We start from the raw sequence: 18385 nt of genomic DNA on the forward strand, positions 1-18385 counted from the left end.
GTGTGCTCAGTTTTGCTGTGTGCTTTGGGTCATTGTCATGTTGGAAGGTAAACCTTCTTCCCATTGACAACTTTCTGGCAGATGGCACCAGATTTTTCTCAAGAATTTGACGGTATTTTGCCCCATCCATTTTTCATTCTATCTTGACAAGTGCTCCAGTCCCTGCTGCAGAGAAAAACCCCCTGTATTGGATTTCTGCCAGACATATTGTTTGGTGTTGAGGCCAAATAATTCAATTTTAGTCTCATCTGACCATAACACCTTTTTCCACGTGGCAAAGCTCAGTCGTGACTGCATGTGGCCTTTCTTGAGGAATGGCTTTTTTTTTTCTTCTTTTTTTTTCTGACATGTTGGTGATTTATCTTTCACTTGGATGTTATAAGTTTGTTGGTGTTATATCTTTCACTTGGATGTTATAAGTTGCACTGAGTAAATACAGCTGGATAAAACAAAACCTCTGTCCGTCTTCATTTCAGGCTACAAAGCAACAAAATGTGATTATTTTAAAGGTGGGTGATTCTTTTCTATACCCACTGTAGGTATGTAAATAAATAGCTCCACAAGCTCAAATTTTAATGTTGTAAAATGTGTATGAATTCACATTGTTTCCAAGAAGGATAACTGTTACCATAATTTTATTTCTTTTAAGTCAGTTTTCTCTTACTACTTACAAAATTGCATACTGTCAAAGTACTACATTTGAAGAAGAACTTAGTTTGGGACCTAACTAATGTGTGTTGGCAATGTGTGTACACAACCACCCTATAATGATAAAAATTCACCCACTCCTTTTTTTAATCCCCATAAATCATAAGCAGTGTCTCAGAACAATCCGTTCTCAGAATCTGTACAAAGTGACGTCAGGGGTGATTCTAGGATTTTTTTTAATGGGGTGGCACAGGGGGGACCAAGAACCAGTCAGGGGGGGCCCATGGGAAAAGTCATGTGCCCCAACACAAGTGAGATGACATAAAAATGGCACTGCACAAGTGTCTTTAATCTTTGAAACAACAGAAAGAAATGTAACATAACGATTTTTATTTTAAACGGTGCTGGTGCATCGCGGCTGAATAACACAACTAAGCACAAACTCTAAGGAGCTTTCAACATACATTAACGTATTTCATATTATATATATAATTTTACAATGAACTATAATTTTACAATGAACAGAGACGTGGTCTGCAACCTGCAAAATCACGCTTCTACTGTTTGAGCTGTGTAATTGACAGCACTCTAATCCAATGGCGTTGAGCATTGTGTAATTGACAGCACTCTAATCCAATGGCGTTGAGCATTGTGTAATTGACAGAACTCTAATCCAATGGCGTTGAGCATTGTATAATTAATTGACAGCACTCTAATCCAATGGCGTTGAGCATTGTATAATTAATTGACAGAACTCTAATCCAATGGCGTTGAGCATTGTGTAATTAATTGACAGCACTCTAATCCAATGGCGTTGAGCATTGTGTAATTGACAGCACTCTAATCCAATGGCGTCGTAAATATACGGGAAATAATTGGCAGTAAACCAGACAGTGAGTAGGTGTGTTTCACTTCAAGCGGCGCTACACTGCCGATTAGCGTATGACATCAGCGCGTAAGATTTTAAATGCACCCGAATTGCAGATGTTATACTCGGATCAGTCTGTGCTAGGGGGGCACAAGGGGGGGCCGGTGCCACCCCTTTAGACACGCCCCTAAGTTACGTCACTTTGTACAGGCCCCGCACACGTCTGTTTATCTTCATGCTAGAGCATTTAAAAGCAGCATTCACGTAAGAAATGTCTTCTTATTAAAGCTACAGAAGTTATTCAGTCAAGAGCATTGAGTGATTTTCTGTTTTTACTTATTGTTTGGCTCATATTAACAGCATAGACAGCAGTAGGTACTATATATTATGCGGATGTCACTTAATACACAGATCTAATATTAATATGCGATTTCTTTCCCAGCTGTTTACGAGCACAGACATAACCAACTGTGTTTATGTAAATTACGTGTTTTTGAATTAACCTTTTTTTTGTATTTGACAGTTTAAGCGCAATAAGACATGAAAGATAACTTAGTTTAGTACTGACATGCTGTGTGACAGCCGTTTTATGTGCGCATACTTCAGATGTATGCGCTTAGAAAACTGTATATTAGAAGTTTAAACCAGACATGTCGAAAAGTCTTTCATCTGAAGTCCGAGTCAAGTCTGAAGTCTTTAAGTTGGAGTCAGATTCAAGTCTGAAGTCTTTCATCACGAGTCTGGAGTCATTTCATTAATTGTTGCAAATAAATTCTCATCCTTAAAAATCCTATTTACAAGGTTGTTTTTTCAAGACAAAATATGTTCCAGGGATACTACTAGGATTGTAGCTTACATGTAAGTTTATTAATTTGAGGAGGCTCGTTCATATTCAAAATCATCTGTAACACCATGATGTAGCCACTAGATGATAATTAATCTAATTCTAGATCTAATTAATCACAAATTTACCACACATCAATTTTAGCTGAAAATATGCCCCCCAAAAGATCATTTAAAAACATTGTGTTAGATGAGAAAAGCACTTAATAGACATAAAAAGTACAAAAAGTAGCTTTAGAAAGAAATATTTTGATTCAGCATAGCATAAATAATGATAATAGATGGGCTTTAATGTTTTTTTTTTTTTTTATTATTTTGAAATGAATGATTTTTTTTTTATGAAATGATACCAGAGATTGTCTTACTATTGGGAGATGAGAGGGTCTGTATTACTTACTATTGGAGAAAGTGTAATGGTCAACTTGGATCACATGTGCCTTGATAACCAATCACATTATAGCCTTGACGTCATTGAATTTCAGTCAGAGTTGTGTGACACTCAGTCGCCATTTATGGATACCATAAGAATGGATGAGAAGTGCCGTAAGCTGAATCCAACCGGTCACAAAAAATCTGTGGCTTCTCTTATAAAACAAAATTTTTTCAGTGTATACTCTATAAATAGTTCAATCCAAAACTATTGTTTAGTGTAAAACATGTTGAAGATTAGCCGATAGGCTGTCGATTCATTAAATGATAAGCTGTTTCCTCAAAAAATGTTTATTCAGCATAGTGAAACCTCTCCTCCACTGACATCCATTCAAACCAAATGGCTTCTGGTCTCCTTTCCTGCGTACCGCCAAAGCGGAAGCGCTAGCATTAGCTGTTACCTTTTTTTTGGCTAAAGGTTGCAGGCTTGCCTTCCAGTGGCTTTGATGATACTCAAAATATGAAACTAAAACCTCCAGTAGGTGGCGGCAAGTCACCGTCTTAATGATTGAATGAGTCATTCAGTCATTCATTCAACCGACTCCTTCAAACGGATGATTAATTCAGAAACGAGGCAAGTGACTGTCTTTATGAATTGCCCACTGAATCATTGACTCAATTTGTTAAAAAATGTAACATAGATTCATTCAGGAACGAAACGCCGCTGTGTTTCTATTTCTGCTGTGGCTTGGGTGACCTATTTTCATTTGTGAAATTGAGCAAAACAGACAATACAATATTGTGTCTAAAATTTTACATAATATTCTTGTTTATTACAATATTGTATGAAATCAATATCACATTTGCAATCGTGCAGATATTCAGGAAAAACAGCACTCTTGCTCGTGATATTGATAAATTATATCATATGATATATAAACCCAAACGCGTTATTTTTTCCATAATTAATTGCACCAATTAAAACGTTAATTGTTAGACATAATTACATTTATTAGGTGCTGCATCTGAATAAATGTTTATAGATTATCAATATGTTTATTTGAATCGTCAGTTTTTCCATTATGATTAGTTAAACCTGAACACACACACACATAAAGAGAGGAAAAAAAGCCGTATCTGTGTATATTACGAAAAGAAATTTTGTGCTAGGTTTAAGGCTAGATGGGTTTTTTTTCTTTTTTTCATGTTTTTAACAGGACACAACATAGCATACAGTATGTGAGTTAATGTTACTAACCTTTGTGGATGCATTCTAAGATGTGATACGTTCTAAGATTTGATGCTGTCATTCTGGTATCTATCTAACTATCTAACTCTTTCCCCGCCAGCATTTTTGAAAAAAGTTGCCAGCCACCGCCAGCGATTTTGATGATTTTCACTAAAATTTGATGGCCTCCAGAATATTTTACTGTATGAATATTTGAATATGCAATACACCAAAATAAACTTTTAAACAAAACAATCAGTTTTATTCTAGCTTAAAGCATTCTTTTTTTTTATCAACTCTTGAATATAGGTAGGTTTCATAAAAAATGCATAATTTTGAGCAAAAAGGTGAGAAAATCTGTTTACATAAGAGATCGCTCGTTTCTCCGTCCTGTACACATGTGTTTTTGTTCGGGAGGTTTTGTACTCGTTCAGAAGATGTGTAATAGCAAAACATCTTTGGCGGGGAAGCGTTGTCTTCTAAAAGATGAGATAACTCGTCAATGGCGGGGAAAGAGTTAATTGTTTTCCCACATTCACTGCATATAGCCGAGCTTTATGAAGTTCCTGATTCTGACACACTAATGTAACCAAATGTGAGAACATATACACGGTGGCTCCCACCACGTTTCATACTCTTCTGACATTTCGGAATGTACGCTGACGTACGTCATCAAATACTATGATAAGAGTCCCATCTACATCATCAAGGAAATATGTGATGCAGATATAGTAAAACGATATAAGTAAATTCCAAGTTTATGATATCAGTAGTTAAGGATAAAAGACTCAAGTTGTGTTTAAAATATTCACAAGTTCTTCTCGAGTCGAGTCAAATCTGAAGTCATTTTAGGTCAAGTCTGAAGTCGAGTCTTAAGTCTATTAAAATGCGACTCGACTGCGATTCGAGTCCGAGTCACTAACTCTAGTGCCCATCTCTGGTTTAAACTGATATGGCTTTAAAACGCATGCAAATAATTTTAGCATATTTCTGCTTTCACTCAAAATGAGCATTTTCAAAATGGTATAATAAATGATCTGTGGGGTATTTTGAGCTGAAACTTTAGACAAATTCTGGGGACATCTGAGATTTATATTACATCTTGTAAAATGGGGCATAAATAGGTCCCCTTTAAAGGATTAAGGAAATGTAGGTATTATTTCATTCTTATAACTGAAAAACTGCATTACAAAATTCCATGTTTCCAGGATGCTTGAGAACCCTGATTGTTTTCTCATCAGGTTTTTGAGTAGGCATTGCCTTGTGTTCTTGGAGAAAATGTCACTGATATAATCATACTATAATATAGACGGGAAAATATCTGCTAGCTATAGTTATGAAACACATTTTCATCCACATATTTAAACATAGTAATTCAGTGAATGTGAATGTCAAACCTCAGTATGTTCAGTTGACAGTGTGAACTCTTCAGTCCTTCATAAAGCAGCTTCACTCCTGAATCCTGCAGGTGATTGCTACTCAGGTCCAGCTCTGTCAGATGAGAGTTTGATGATTGTAGAGCAGAAGACAGAGTTTCACAGCATGTTTTATCAAAACCACAGCCGTCAAATCTGTCAAAACAAAATGTTTAGCCAGATTATTTTTGTGAAGTTTAGTGTTTATGCATTAACAGGAAAACATTTCACATAGTATTTTGGCATTTAATTGTTTAGTGATGTAGAACAAAACATTTAAAGGGTTAGTTCACCCCAAAATAAAAATTAGGCTGCGTTTTACTCACCCCCGATGCATCCTAGATGTATATGACTTTCTTCTTTCAGACGAATCCATTCGGATTTATATAAAAAATTGTCTTTGATCTTTCAAGTTCTATCGTTGCACTCAGCGGGTGTTGCATTCCTTCTGTCCAAAAGACGTGAAATAAAAAGCACCCTTCCACAAAAAAAAGTGTCTCACACCACTTTTTTTTGTGGAAGGGTGCGTTTTATTTCACGTCTTTTGGACAGAAGGAATGCAACACCCGCTGAGTACAACGATAGAGCTTGAAAGATCAAAGACATTTTTTTATATAACTCCGACTGGATTCGTCTGAAAGAAGAAAGTCATATACACCTAGGATGCATCGGGGGTGAGTAAAACACAGCCTAATTTTCATTTTTGGGTGAACTAACCCTTCAATTGAACCGCAGTGAGTGAAATTACTCACAAGGCTTTTCTGCAACATCTCACAGCTGGAATGAGTCTCTTGTAGTCTGCTTGTGATGATGTGAACCTCTTTGGGTCGAACTCATCCAGCACCTTCTCTGACATCAGCAGTATGTAGGTCAGCACTGTGCACATCGAAGATGAGAATTTTCTTCCCGGATGTTCATCTGAATTAAGGTAACTCTGGATTTCCTCATATAACGAATGATCCTTGAGCTCAAGTAAACAGAAAAATAGGTTGACTGAAGTTTCATCTGAGATACTGTATTCGTTTTGGACTCGTTTAATGTATTCAGCTGTTTGTGTAATGCTTTCTGTGGTGTCTTCAGTGTGGGTGATCAGGCCTTTGAGCAGGGTTTGGTTAGATTTCAGTGAAATGCCCATCAGAAACCGTAGGAACAGGTCCAGATGTCCGCTCTCACTCTTTATGGCTTCATCAACAGCCTTCTGTAGTAGCTCCTGCAAAGTGACATTTTGTTTTGGCTCATCAAAGAAAAACTGAAGCTCCTGCATGTTCTTGTTCATGTAACAGATGATAACATGCACTGCAGCGAGGAACTCTTGAACACTCAGGTGCACAAAGCAGAAGACCTTTATCTCATGAAGTCCATTTTCCTTCTTAAAGATCTCAGCAATCATTCCTGTGAACTCAGTGGCTACATTCACCTCAATACCACATTTTTCCAGATCTTCCTCATAGAACACAATGTGTTTCTCCTTCAGCTGTTCAAACGCCAGCTTGGCTAACTTCAAAATCATTTCGCTATTTGATTGTAAGTGCTTTGTACGTTGTCTTTCTTCTTGTTCATCATACTTCTGATTCTTCATGTTCATCTGTATCAGCAGGAAGTGAATGTACATTTCAGTGAGTGTTGTGCTGATGTTCTCTGTATTGTTCTCAATGAGAATATCCTGAAGTACTGTGGCTGTGATCCAGCAGAACACAGGAATGTGGCACATGATGTAGAGACTACGAGATGTCTTAATTTGTGAGATGATTCTGGAGGCTTGAGCCTCATCTGTGATTCTCTTTCTGAAGTACTGCTCCTTCTGTTGGTCAGTGAATCCTCGCACTTCTGTGAACAAACCTACATACTGAGGAGGGATCTGATTGGCTGCTGCTGGGCGTGAGGTCACCCAGACAAGAGCTGATGGAAGCAGATTCCCTTTGACCAGACTCATAAACAGCACATCTACAGATGATCTTTCCTGAACACTGTTCAATATTCCGCTTTCAAAATTCAAAGGCAGTCGACTCTCATCAAGTCCATCAAATATAAATGCAAGTTTAGATTCCGTATATAACTTTGATTTCGCCAGGTCCTTCAGTTCTTTATAAAATACCTGTAAGAACTCATGAAGATTGACCTCTCTGTCTTTAATGCAGTTAATCTCTCGGAATGGAAGCATGAACACACAGTCTATATCCTGATTGGCTTTTCCTTCTGCCCAGTCCATGATGAACTTATGAACAGACACAGTTTTTCCAATGCCAGCAATGCCCTTAGTCAACACAATCTTTTTCTCATTTTTTCTCCTTGATAATGTAAATATATCATTGCAGTTGATTGGTCTGTCCTGTGATTTCTGGGTCTTTAGAGCATGATCATTTTTCAGAAACTCATGTTCCTGATTGACATCTTTCATATCTCCCTCTGTGATGAACAGTTCTGTGTAAACAGCCTCGAGACGTGCTTCATTTTCTTTCTTGCACTCAAAAATACGTTCTACTTTCTTCTTCATGTTGGTTTTGTGAGTTTCCAAGAATTTTTGCAGCCTCAAAACTTCAGGGCGAAAAAAAGAAACGAATAGTATTGAGGAAATGGCATTTGAAAATGGACATTGACAATATTGTTAACTGGTGCAGGCAAAGAAATTATATTCATACTGCTGCAAGCAGCACTTTCCTGCACTGGGATCAAAAGACAAACCAACATGTCAAAGTACTTTGAATTTACTGTAAGGAAGAGGACAATGCTGCTTTCACATGTTATTGGACTATTTTTAGAGAAAAGCTATTTTATACAGGAAAATCTCTTCTCACCTTCTCTTTGTTTCTGTTTTCTGACTTTCCTTTAGCACTTTTAACACTTGAGAAGCAACAAGTTTTTATTACTTAAGTATTTTGTCTTACTGGACTGAACGATTTTTTCATGTTTTAAAAACACAGCAAAATTCTTGGTGTGAATTTAAGTCCACACTCAGAGTGTAAATAATAACATTGAAGCAGTGTTGACGTTCACGAAATGATTAAGGGCCTGTTTACACCTGGTCATTTCACGCATTTTCGCTGATTGGATATCTATCTGATTTGTTCAAACGTTTCCATTTACACTTGGCCACATAAATGTGTCGTTGCAAAACGCATTTAAATCCGATCTTCAATTCCCGCGCTATATTTAAATTTAACGGAGTTCAATGTGTCGTCGCAAAACGCATTTAAATCCAGTCTTCAATTCCCACGCTATATTTAAATTTAACGGAGTCAACGAAATCAAAAGATAAGCGCTGCATTTCATTAACTATCAGCTCATTACCGCAATAGGAGAGCGCGCGACATCAGCACTGGAAAGATAAGTTTGTCTTACTACTTTTAATGAAGATGATTGTGTGTTGACCGTCTGCGTCTTACTTTGTTTCATTCGCGGCAGTTTGCGCGTTGGCTTGTGGTGGCTAACATTTTGGGAGGAGTAAAATTGACATATGTGGTTTCAAAAACCAGATGCATTTACACTTGTCCAGTTTCGTCTGGAATGCGGCCCAGACCACCTCCTGAAGTGTTTGAATGCGTTTCACCTCGAATGCGTTTCGGAGGGTATTTAGGCCTGGTCTTTTCACGATCGGATAGCTATCCGATCAGACAAAATGCATGAAGTGACCAGGTGTAAACAGCCCCTAAGTGAGTCATTATGTGATAATTAATAATAATTGATGTTTTGTTGAAAGGTTCTTTTGAAGTCACCATTATGGTTATTAGTTGAATATTTAACCCTTAACTTTAAAGGTGACAATTATCATGAAGTGACCCAATTTATTGATATTAGTATGTTGTGCCATTAATATACTTCAATTTTGCATTACCAACTACAGTACGAAATCCAACAGCAATCAGTTATTCTGAAAGATTTAAAACATGTTCTGCATAAAACATTCTGGACAATTGTATCATTTAGGCACACAGACATCAACAGTCACGTCAATGAAAACATCAGTGAAAATGCTTTTGGAAAGATGTTGTATTTTGTAGCATCTTTGAGGTGTGATGGTTTGTAAAATAAATAAAAATTTAACTCAAGGGTCAAGTGCTCAACTTACCCTAACCCACACTAATTAACATAATGGTGAGGTGTTTAATCGTCCTCTGCTGCGATCTTGAAAGTAGTTCTGGGTAGATTACTTACAAATTGTAGTCTGTTACTGATTGCAAACTACATGATGAAAACTGTAGTTAGTAATGTAATCTAAATTATTAATTTTAGGTAATGTATTCTGACTACTTTTGGGTTATTTTTAGATTATTTTGACTTCACTTGTTTATAGATGTAAGTAGGGTTAAATTTCAGAGGGACAGTGGACTTCAAAGGGATTTGACCAGCAAATAAATAAATTAGGAATTCCTGCATCACATGAACAATCATCAATAAACATGAAAACAACAATGACATGGTCAAAGTCTTCCAGGTTTTAAATATTTTTGTCAGTTATACATCGGCAGTGTTTAGTAACTTGCTTAATTATTCAACACATACATGGTATAGATTGAGAGGTGCATTTGTCCCCAAGTTCAGATGCATGGATTACAAATTAATTTGCATGGCATTTACATGTCCATTCTATATTGTAAATACTCACTGTATTCAATATGGCACACAGTAGAATTTTTTAGAGAGAAAAATTTGAAAGAGAAAAAAAATGAATCAATAAATTATTAATATACTGTGTGAATAATTTATGTAATCCATAAAAAGTAACTGTAATCTGATTATGAACATTTTAAAATGTAATGCAATCTAATTACAAGTACAAAACGTTTGGAATCTGATCATGTAATCCAGATTACATGTAATCAGTTACTACCCAGCACTGTTTAAGAGATTTAAAGGGGTCATGAACTGTATTTTATTTTATTATTTCATGTTTCCTGAGGTGCACTTTTAATGTTCGTATGACTCTTACATTGAAAATTGTATGGAAGCCCATTTACGCCACTGAATACAAAATAAAACAAGGTAATTGCGACTTTTTATCTCACAATTCTGAAATTTTTTCTCAGAATTGCGAGTTCATATCTCGAAGGACACGCAATTGCGAGTTATAAAGTCAGAGTTGCGTGATATAAACTCGCAATTGCGAGTTATAAAGTCAAAATTGCGAGTTATAAAGTCAGAATTGTAACTCACAATTCTGACTTTATAACTCGCAATTGTGAGTTATAAAGTCCGAATTACGAGATATAAACTTGCAATTGCGTGTTATAAAGTCACAATTGCAAGATATGAACTCGCAATTCTGAGAAAAAAAGTCATAATTGCGAGTTTATATCACACAATTCTGAGAAAAAAGAAACGGTTTCCATAAAATTGTAATTGTAAATGCCAAATTAAAAAATGTATCTGTTAGTAATGTTTTTTTTGTTCACTAATTAAGCAGTACTTAAAGTGTTCTTTAAATAATAACTGGAAAGCGAAGTTACATTTGTAAAGAGAGTTACGTTTCTTTCTTTATTTTTTTGCTGATATGAAAAATGATCTGTTCCATGACTTAAAACCCATAAAAAGTTCCGAACCGTGAGTCTTGTGATTAGTTTCACCAATATTTCTTAGTGTTAAGAAAAAAATACTTAGATTCCACATACAATTTATGAAAACAAGTCTTAATATGTTATATTACACTACATTCATTTCTGAAGTAAATTCATACTATTTAGGCTTAAACGTGTTTATGTATTTGGTTTGGTAAATTTAATTTAAAAAATTTTTGTTTATCTTATATTCTTGCACAGTTCTTATCATGGTAACTAATGTCACGCTCATAGTTGGTTGGAGCTTTCAGGTTAATGTAAAAGGTAATCCACACATACACAATGCAGGTTTGTAACTTTTCTGCTATGTGCAAGTTTTGTGTTGATCATTTTTAGGATGTGTAAATTATTTTGGTGGGGAATCATTATGAAGTATCTAAGTGTAGAATCACAACATCTATGAATTATTAAACACTTCAGTTCTCAACTGTTTATTTATTTAAATTCCTGCAGGTTTAACTCTATCCTATTGGGTGTTTTAATATTTTCTTCATTAGGATTATGACAAACTGGAGTGGTGTAGTTCATATATTGTTAAAACGTTTGGCTGTAAAACTCTGTTATATCTATGGTTGATTTACCTTGATTTTCTCTCTGTTCCTCTGCTGTCTCTAAAAATGTATGTTGATCTGTGAGGAGAAAGAAAAGATGCATAAAGAATGAGATAAATAAAAGAAACAAATAAATATTGTTAGATATCATTCCATAGTATTAAAATGATGTTAGTCCTAGTCATGTGAGTCCTATTAAAATTACTATGAGGTTGTAACATTACCAGTCTTATCATAGTAATGTAAATGTACCATTTCCTGCAGGATTTGAGCCATAAAAGTTTATTGTTCCACTGATGATGTTTCGAGCCAATAAAGGAGCATATACACTTGCACATGTTTCAGCTTTTATATCCTGGCTGACTCCAGTCTGGTCATTTTTCATCTGGACTGAATCAGAGTGTCCTGAACGAGAGAGATTGATTCATGATTTTTTAGACAGATTTGCTTGCATTACAACATCATATATAATAGCGATATTCATTCCTTTATTAAGGGGTCAGTATCCACACACACTTTTTAAGCATACCATGTAATAATATAAACATTAAGACATTTTTATGCTTTCTGACTCTGTTGGTGATGTGTTCAAAGAACCCATTAACTGGAATCCACAATACTAGCCACCATCTTTTATCTAAACAACAAAACTTTAGTGTTACTTGCTAAAAAACCCTAAAATGATTGCCAAATACTCATCAAATACAGACCAAATGTAACTTACAACTAGATGTTTGGTTTAGTTTAAAGTTTCTCAAACTAGGGTCCCCAACAAGGCTAAGTGATAATGTACAGGCAGCAGATTGTTATGCAAAAGAAACCTCATCAGCGTGATACAAAATTAAATTAAAAATGTAATTATTAATTTATTATAATTATAATAATACATTATTTACTGGTTATTTGTGATACAAGATACAAAATATAAATTCATGATGCATGTTTCTGCATTTAGCATGGACAGGTTTGTGAAAGGACTAATAATAAATCTACTTCAAACATCACAACTAGCAGAGCAACACAAAAAGCAAATAGAACCTACTATAATCAGTGATGCGGTCTATGCTGGATTCAGCGCAACAAATTCCTGACAGTAAACTGATGTCCCGTTCTATTTCTGACATCATAAATTCTGACAAAAAAATTCTGTACAAAAGAAAGGCTGGCAGAAAAAGTTTGGGAACCAACTCTTTGATTTCTTTGTTCTTTAGGTTTTGTATCTTTGCTTCTCTTCATGTTCATATCATGTTTGATGATAAACTTCTGGACATGGATTCATGACCCCAGCTCTGTCTGAGTCTTATTGTTACGTTAAAGTTGCTTCACCTTGTTTTTTTCCATGTTTCTCTTCTGTGTCTGGGCATTCATGTTCATATGTGAAGAAAAAGATGAATAAAGAATGTTAAAATATAAACAGAAGTTACAGATAAATATTAAGTGAGATATTGTTCCGTCAAACTAATAAAAGTGTCTCAACTAGATGTTCTGAACTTCAGTCGTCTGTAACAGCAACAGCATCTGTAAAAGGCGTTTCTGTTTTGATCCTCATCCAGTGTATCCATCTGCTCTGACGTCATCTTCTGTCACTGACTCACTTCTGCTGGACAAGAAAAAGATTTGTCTTTTACTACAGTAGTACTACAGCAAAGAAAAAAGCAATTCTACAAACAGGATGATGGCCTTGCACTGTACTGTTTTAGTATTTAAATTAGGGTGCAAATAAAATTTGTCTAAGTAAAGTCTGGAGAGGCTGATTCATTGAGGACTGTTGGAATGCAGCTGAAATCATTCAGAAACAACATCTAGTCTGTATGTGATAATCATATCTAATCATATAATGAAAAATGATTTGTTTTTAAGAGATTTTTCAGTAGGCTAACACCACAGTGTCACAATAATCTCAGAATCTAATCTAATTCACAATAATCTCAGATTGACATCTACAGGCAGCAGTTCAGATAGTCATATGGCTTGAGCAGGCTTTGATCTTTCAGTCTAATCTTATAGTGTTTGTGTTGGACAGACAGAGAAAGCAGATGGTGAGATGGGCTGTGGCTTGTGTGTTTCTGAAGGCAGAAATATGTATATTGGCTGTAGCAGCTGGACCAATAAGACACACAATTATTCATTATATTCAATGAATAATCCAATATGTCTCATAAATGGCGGCGCGAACGGACGCAGCGGCCCCTCTCTTTCCGACATCGGTGTTTAATTGTGCACTTTCGAGTGCTTTTTGTTCACATTCATGTTTGTATGGTTCGCCGTCATCCTTGTCCCATGTAAGATACAGTCGCCATTTCCTTTTGGAAACTGAAACAAGGACAATAAACCACATCTTGGACAACACAGTATCCGAGGAACTTCGAGCCCTTGGTATATTCCGCTGGCCGACTTAAAACACCGACCTCGCCTGCTGCTCCTCACCCAGAGAGGAGGTGCCGAAAGCGCTGCGAGAGGAAACAGAAGCGAGGCAAACGCGGAGGCATCCGGGCTAGGCTAGCAGCTAGCCCACACAGACCCACGATACCATCCCTCATTCTAGCGAATGTAAGATCACTGGATAATAAAATGGACCACATACAACTTATAAGATCTGCACAGTGTGAGGTGAGAGAATGTTGTGTTTACATCTTTAAGGAGACGTGGTTAAATGACAACATACCGTACTCCGCTATTCAGCTAGCTGGGCTAACATGCTACCGCGCTGACCGAGTCTGTGCTGAGGGAGGTAAGACTCGGGGCGGAGGTGTTTGTGTTTATGTCAGCGACGCTTGGTGCCAAAAAGCTGCTGTTGTTCGTAAACACTGTTCTCCGCTGGTAGAGTTTATTATTATGAAGTGCCGACCCTTCTACCTACCGAGGGAATTTGCAGTCATTTTACTCGTCGCTGTTTATATCCCCCCCAGCGTTAACAACAGTGACCGAATCGAGGCACTCAGTGAACTTTACCAGGCTATCAGCGAGCAACAGACAACACACCCGGACGGATTTCTCATCACTGCTTTTCTACCAAAACTTCATCAGCACATAGGCTTTCCCACAAGGGGCAATAATACATTGGACTTGGCATACACAAACTGCAAAGGAGCATACAAAGCCTCCCCCCTCCCCCACTTTGGACTCTCTGACCACATCACCATCATGCTCAGACCTGCATACAGATCGAAGGTGAAAGTCACCAGAACAACCAAGAAGGAGGTACGTGTGTGGCCAGAGGGGGCCCAGTCTGCCCTTTAAGATTGCTTTGACACAACAGACTGGGACACCTTTAAAGAAGCAGCAACTTACAACAACCACACAGACATAGAGGAATATACTCAAGCTGTTACTGCTTACATCGCAAAGTGCACTGATGATGTCACACACAGGAAAACCATCACTGTTCGGGCTAACCAGAAACCATGGCTGACAGGAGAAGTGCACAAGCTTCTGAGGGCTCGGGACGCAGCCTTTAGAGCTGGTGACACTGCAGGCCTAGCAACAGCAAGAGCCAACTTGTCCCGTGGAATCAGGGAAGCAAAACAACAATACAGCAATAAAATATCTGGACATTTCAGCAACACCAGAGACACACAAAGTCTCTGGCAAGGAATACAAACTCTAACAAACTATAAAGCCCTACCACGGACCTGTGACAGTGACATATCTCTGATTAACTGCCTCAATGAATTCTTTGGCCGATTTGAGACCCAAAACAACACACAGGCACAGAAGATCTCACCTTTCTCACACGAGCAGGCTATGTGTCTGACCCCAGACAGCGTGAAAAAGACCCTCCTGAGGATCAACCCACGCAAGGCAGCCGGACCAGACAACATACCTGGTCGGGTCCTAAAGGATTGTGCTGAAGAACTCAAGGATGTTCTAACTGACATTTTTAACATCTCGCTGAGTCAAACAGTCTTTCCCAAGTGTTTCAAGGCCACCACAATAATTCCAGTCCCAAAGAAGCCGCACCCATCCAGCCACAACGACTACCGGCCCATTGCACTGACCCCCATCATTATGAAGTGCTTCGAGCGACTGGTCATGCAGCACATAAAATCCATTCTTCCTCCCTCCCACGACCAGTTCTAATTTGCATACAGAACCAATAGGTTCACGGAAGATGCCATCTCAGCTGCTCTCCATCCAGCCCTTACACACCTGGACTCCAAAGACTCCTATGTGCGAATGCTATTCTTGGATTTTAGTTCAGCATTTAACACAATCATCCCACAGCAGCTAATAAACAAACTGAGACACTTGGGACTCAACTCCCCTCTCTGTAACTGGGTGTTGGACTTCCTATCAGAGAGACCACAAAATGTACGGGTCGGCGGAAAAACATCTAAGACCATCACGCTAAACACAGGGGCACCACAAGGGTGCATACTTCAGCCCACTGCTCTTCACCCTGTTGACCCACGATTGTGTACCCAGTCACAGTACCAACCACATCATCAAGTTTGCGGATGACACGACTGTAGCTGGGGCACCATTGAAAGCATCCTCACCAGCTGCATCACAGTGTGGTTCGGATGCAGCACTGCATCCTGTTGAAAGACTCTACAACGCATAGTGAATGCAGCCAGCAAGATCATCGGTGTCTTATGGACATCTTCCACACCCGCCTCACTAGCAGAGCCATCAGCATCGCTCCAGAAGGCTTTCAAACAGCTTCGTCCATCAGGCTGTCAGGAAGCTGAACTCTGTCCATTACCTCCCCCCCTCTTCCACCCACTCCTGAACTTCAAAAATCTACAGTTCATGCCACATTTCTTTCATTGCACACAGGACACTTTATACTCTCTGCACTTACAGACTTTACAGTATTTTTGTGCACTAATGCCATACTGCTGCTATCTGTCTTGTAGCTTACAAATGTCTTTATACTCAGACCTTCAAAATGTTTACATATTTTGGATGTATATTTGCACTTTACAAATTGTTTACATATATTTGGACGTATATTTATACATTAACAAAGTTCATGCCGGGTTCAGGTCCATCTTTCAAATAATTGATGGTCCGCGTCGGTTCCGGGTAGTACATTTTTGACATTTCTCGGTTCTGCACGGGCCCGGGTCCAACTTTCAAAATAATAGACGGGTCCGGGTTGGTTCAGTGTAGCACATTTACGGGTCTCTTCGGGTTCGGGTACGAATTTTTGGACCCGTGTAGACCTCTACCCCTAAGTCACAACTAAAACCCAGATGCAGAAGAGGCCTCTGTTTACCATGGCAACAAACCGTGCTTTACCCACCGTGCAAAACATGTGACAGTTAGCAGACCCCCAATGTATACACATGTTGGTCTACAGGCCTTGACTTGACTGTCAGCACCTCTTTGTCTTCAAGAATGCCAAATGGCCCTTTTGTTACTGAAGATACAGGAAAGGACAGGAAAGCAGACGTCTTTGATCATTTTCAACCTTACAAAATGATCCTCACATTGTACGCTTGTTACATTAATCAGAGAATAAAGGGACACAAAACTGCTGGCCCATTCTGATAATTCTGATCAAATAAAAGTTAGAGAGAAGTGGAGACAGCCCATGTTGTAAACTTTCCTCTCAGTAGAGAGGACTGTCACTACAACTCACTGCAGTTCATCATTCTTCACTCAACCCAGAAGAACCTGATCACAACTTCACCACCACTGAACTATCAAAACCATCCCATGACTCATACTTGGAATATGTGCTCTGCATTTAATCCATCTAAGTGCCCACCACACGGCAGTAAGTAGTGAACAAACACACACCGTGAACACACACCCAGCGTGAAAAGCAACGGTCCTAGTACTGAACATTGTGGTACTCCATGCTGCGCTTGTGATCGATATAATACCTCATCATTTACTGCAACTAACTGATAACCGTCAGACAAGTTTGATTTGAACCATGACAATGCAATTCCACTAATGCCAACTGTTAGGATTGAGTTTTGTTGGTTTGGGTGTTTTGGTTTCTTTTCTCTGTTGCAGGTTTTGTGATTGGGGCATGACTTGAGTGCACCTGATGCTCGTCAAAGGCTCTTATTTAAATGTGGTGCGAGAGTTCGTCGGCACCGCTGCTCAGCTGTTGTTTGGGCAGTTTGCCTGAACCGCACTCTAATTTTGTGACATTTGTGTTTGGTTTCATATACACTCACTAGTACTGACAGCTCTTCATTTTGTGCATCCATTCACTTGCCCTTCATACTGACTGACACTACTGGCACTGACATTTTGATTGTTATTTTGGTTCATTTTGCTGTAATAAATATTATGTTTGAATTTATTCCACCGTGTCGTTTCCTTTAATGTTACATCTCTGATGTTAGAATGTCTATAAATGCTGATCCCAATGCATCTTTTTCATTATCTACATGGATATTAAAATCGCCAGCAACTAAGACATTATCTGCAGCAAGCACTAACTCAGACATAAAATCAGCAAATTCTTTGATAAAGTCTGAATGGTGCCCTATACAGTAGCCAGTACGAACGTCACAGGGGATTTATCATTAACACATATTACATTAGATAATGTTACATAAAGCACCTTTACTTCAAACAAATTATACTTGAAATCAGACCTCTGAGAAATACTGAAAATATCTCTATAAATTGTAGCAACACCTCCCCCTTTACCTTTTGGACGCCGCGCATGTTTATAACAATAATCTTGGTCGGTAGCGTCATTTAAAATAATGTAATAATCTGGTTTTAGCCAGGTTTCTGTGAAACAGAGCACATCTAGGGTTTGATCTGTGATCATCATTTACAAAAATTGCTTTCGTAGAAAGGGATCTAATATTCAGTAAGCCAAGCTTTATCCTGTGTTTATCTGTATTATATCTGTTTTTTATTTGTTTAACATCAATTAAATTTTTACCCTTGAGTTGGTTTGGACTTTTTTATATTTGTTTAACATCAATTAAATT

At 37.9% G+C, this 18385-nt stretch overlaps 1 protein-coding gene across 1 annotated transcript in view; it reads right to left on the minus strand.

Moving 5' to 3' along the window:
• LOC107741609 (protein NLRC3-like) overlaps window positions 1–12853 on the minus strand; it is a 38293-nt gene extending 25440 nt beyond the window's left edge. Inside the window, exons 1-5 of the mRNA XM_016554371.1 lie at window positions 12801–12853; window positions 11727–11879; window positions 11505–11534; window positions 6124–7906; window positions 5354–5527 (exon numbers count right to left, since the gene is read on the minus strand). Of these exons, the coding sequence (XP_016409857.1) occupies window positions 5354–5527; window positions 6124–7906; window positions 11505–11534; window positions 11727–11859 (2120 nt within the window). The 5' untranslated portion in view covers window positions 11860–11879; window positions 12801–12853. The remainder of the gene's footprint in view (window positions 1–5353; window positions 5528–6123; window positions 7907–11504; window positions 11535–11726; window positions 11880–12800) is intronic.
• Window positions 12854–18385: the final 5532 nt, after the last annotated feature.

The sequence above is a fragment of the Sinocyclocheilus rhinocerous genome, unplaced genomic scaffold, assembly GCF_001515625.1.
Source record: "Sinocyclocheilus rhinocerous isolate Xijiao unplaced genomic scaffold, SAMN03320098_v1.1 scaffold316, whole genome shotgun sequence".
Classification (NCBI taxonomy): domain Eukaryota; kingdom Metazoa; phylum Chordata; class Actinopteri; order Cypriniformes; family Cyprinidae; genus Sinocyclocheilus; species Sinocyclocheilus rhinocerous.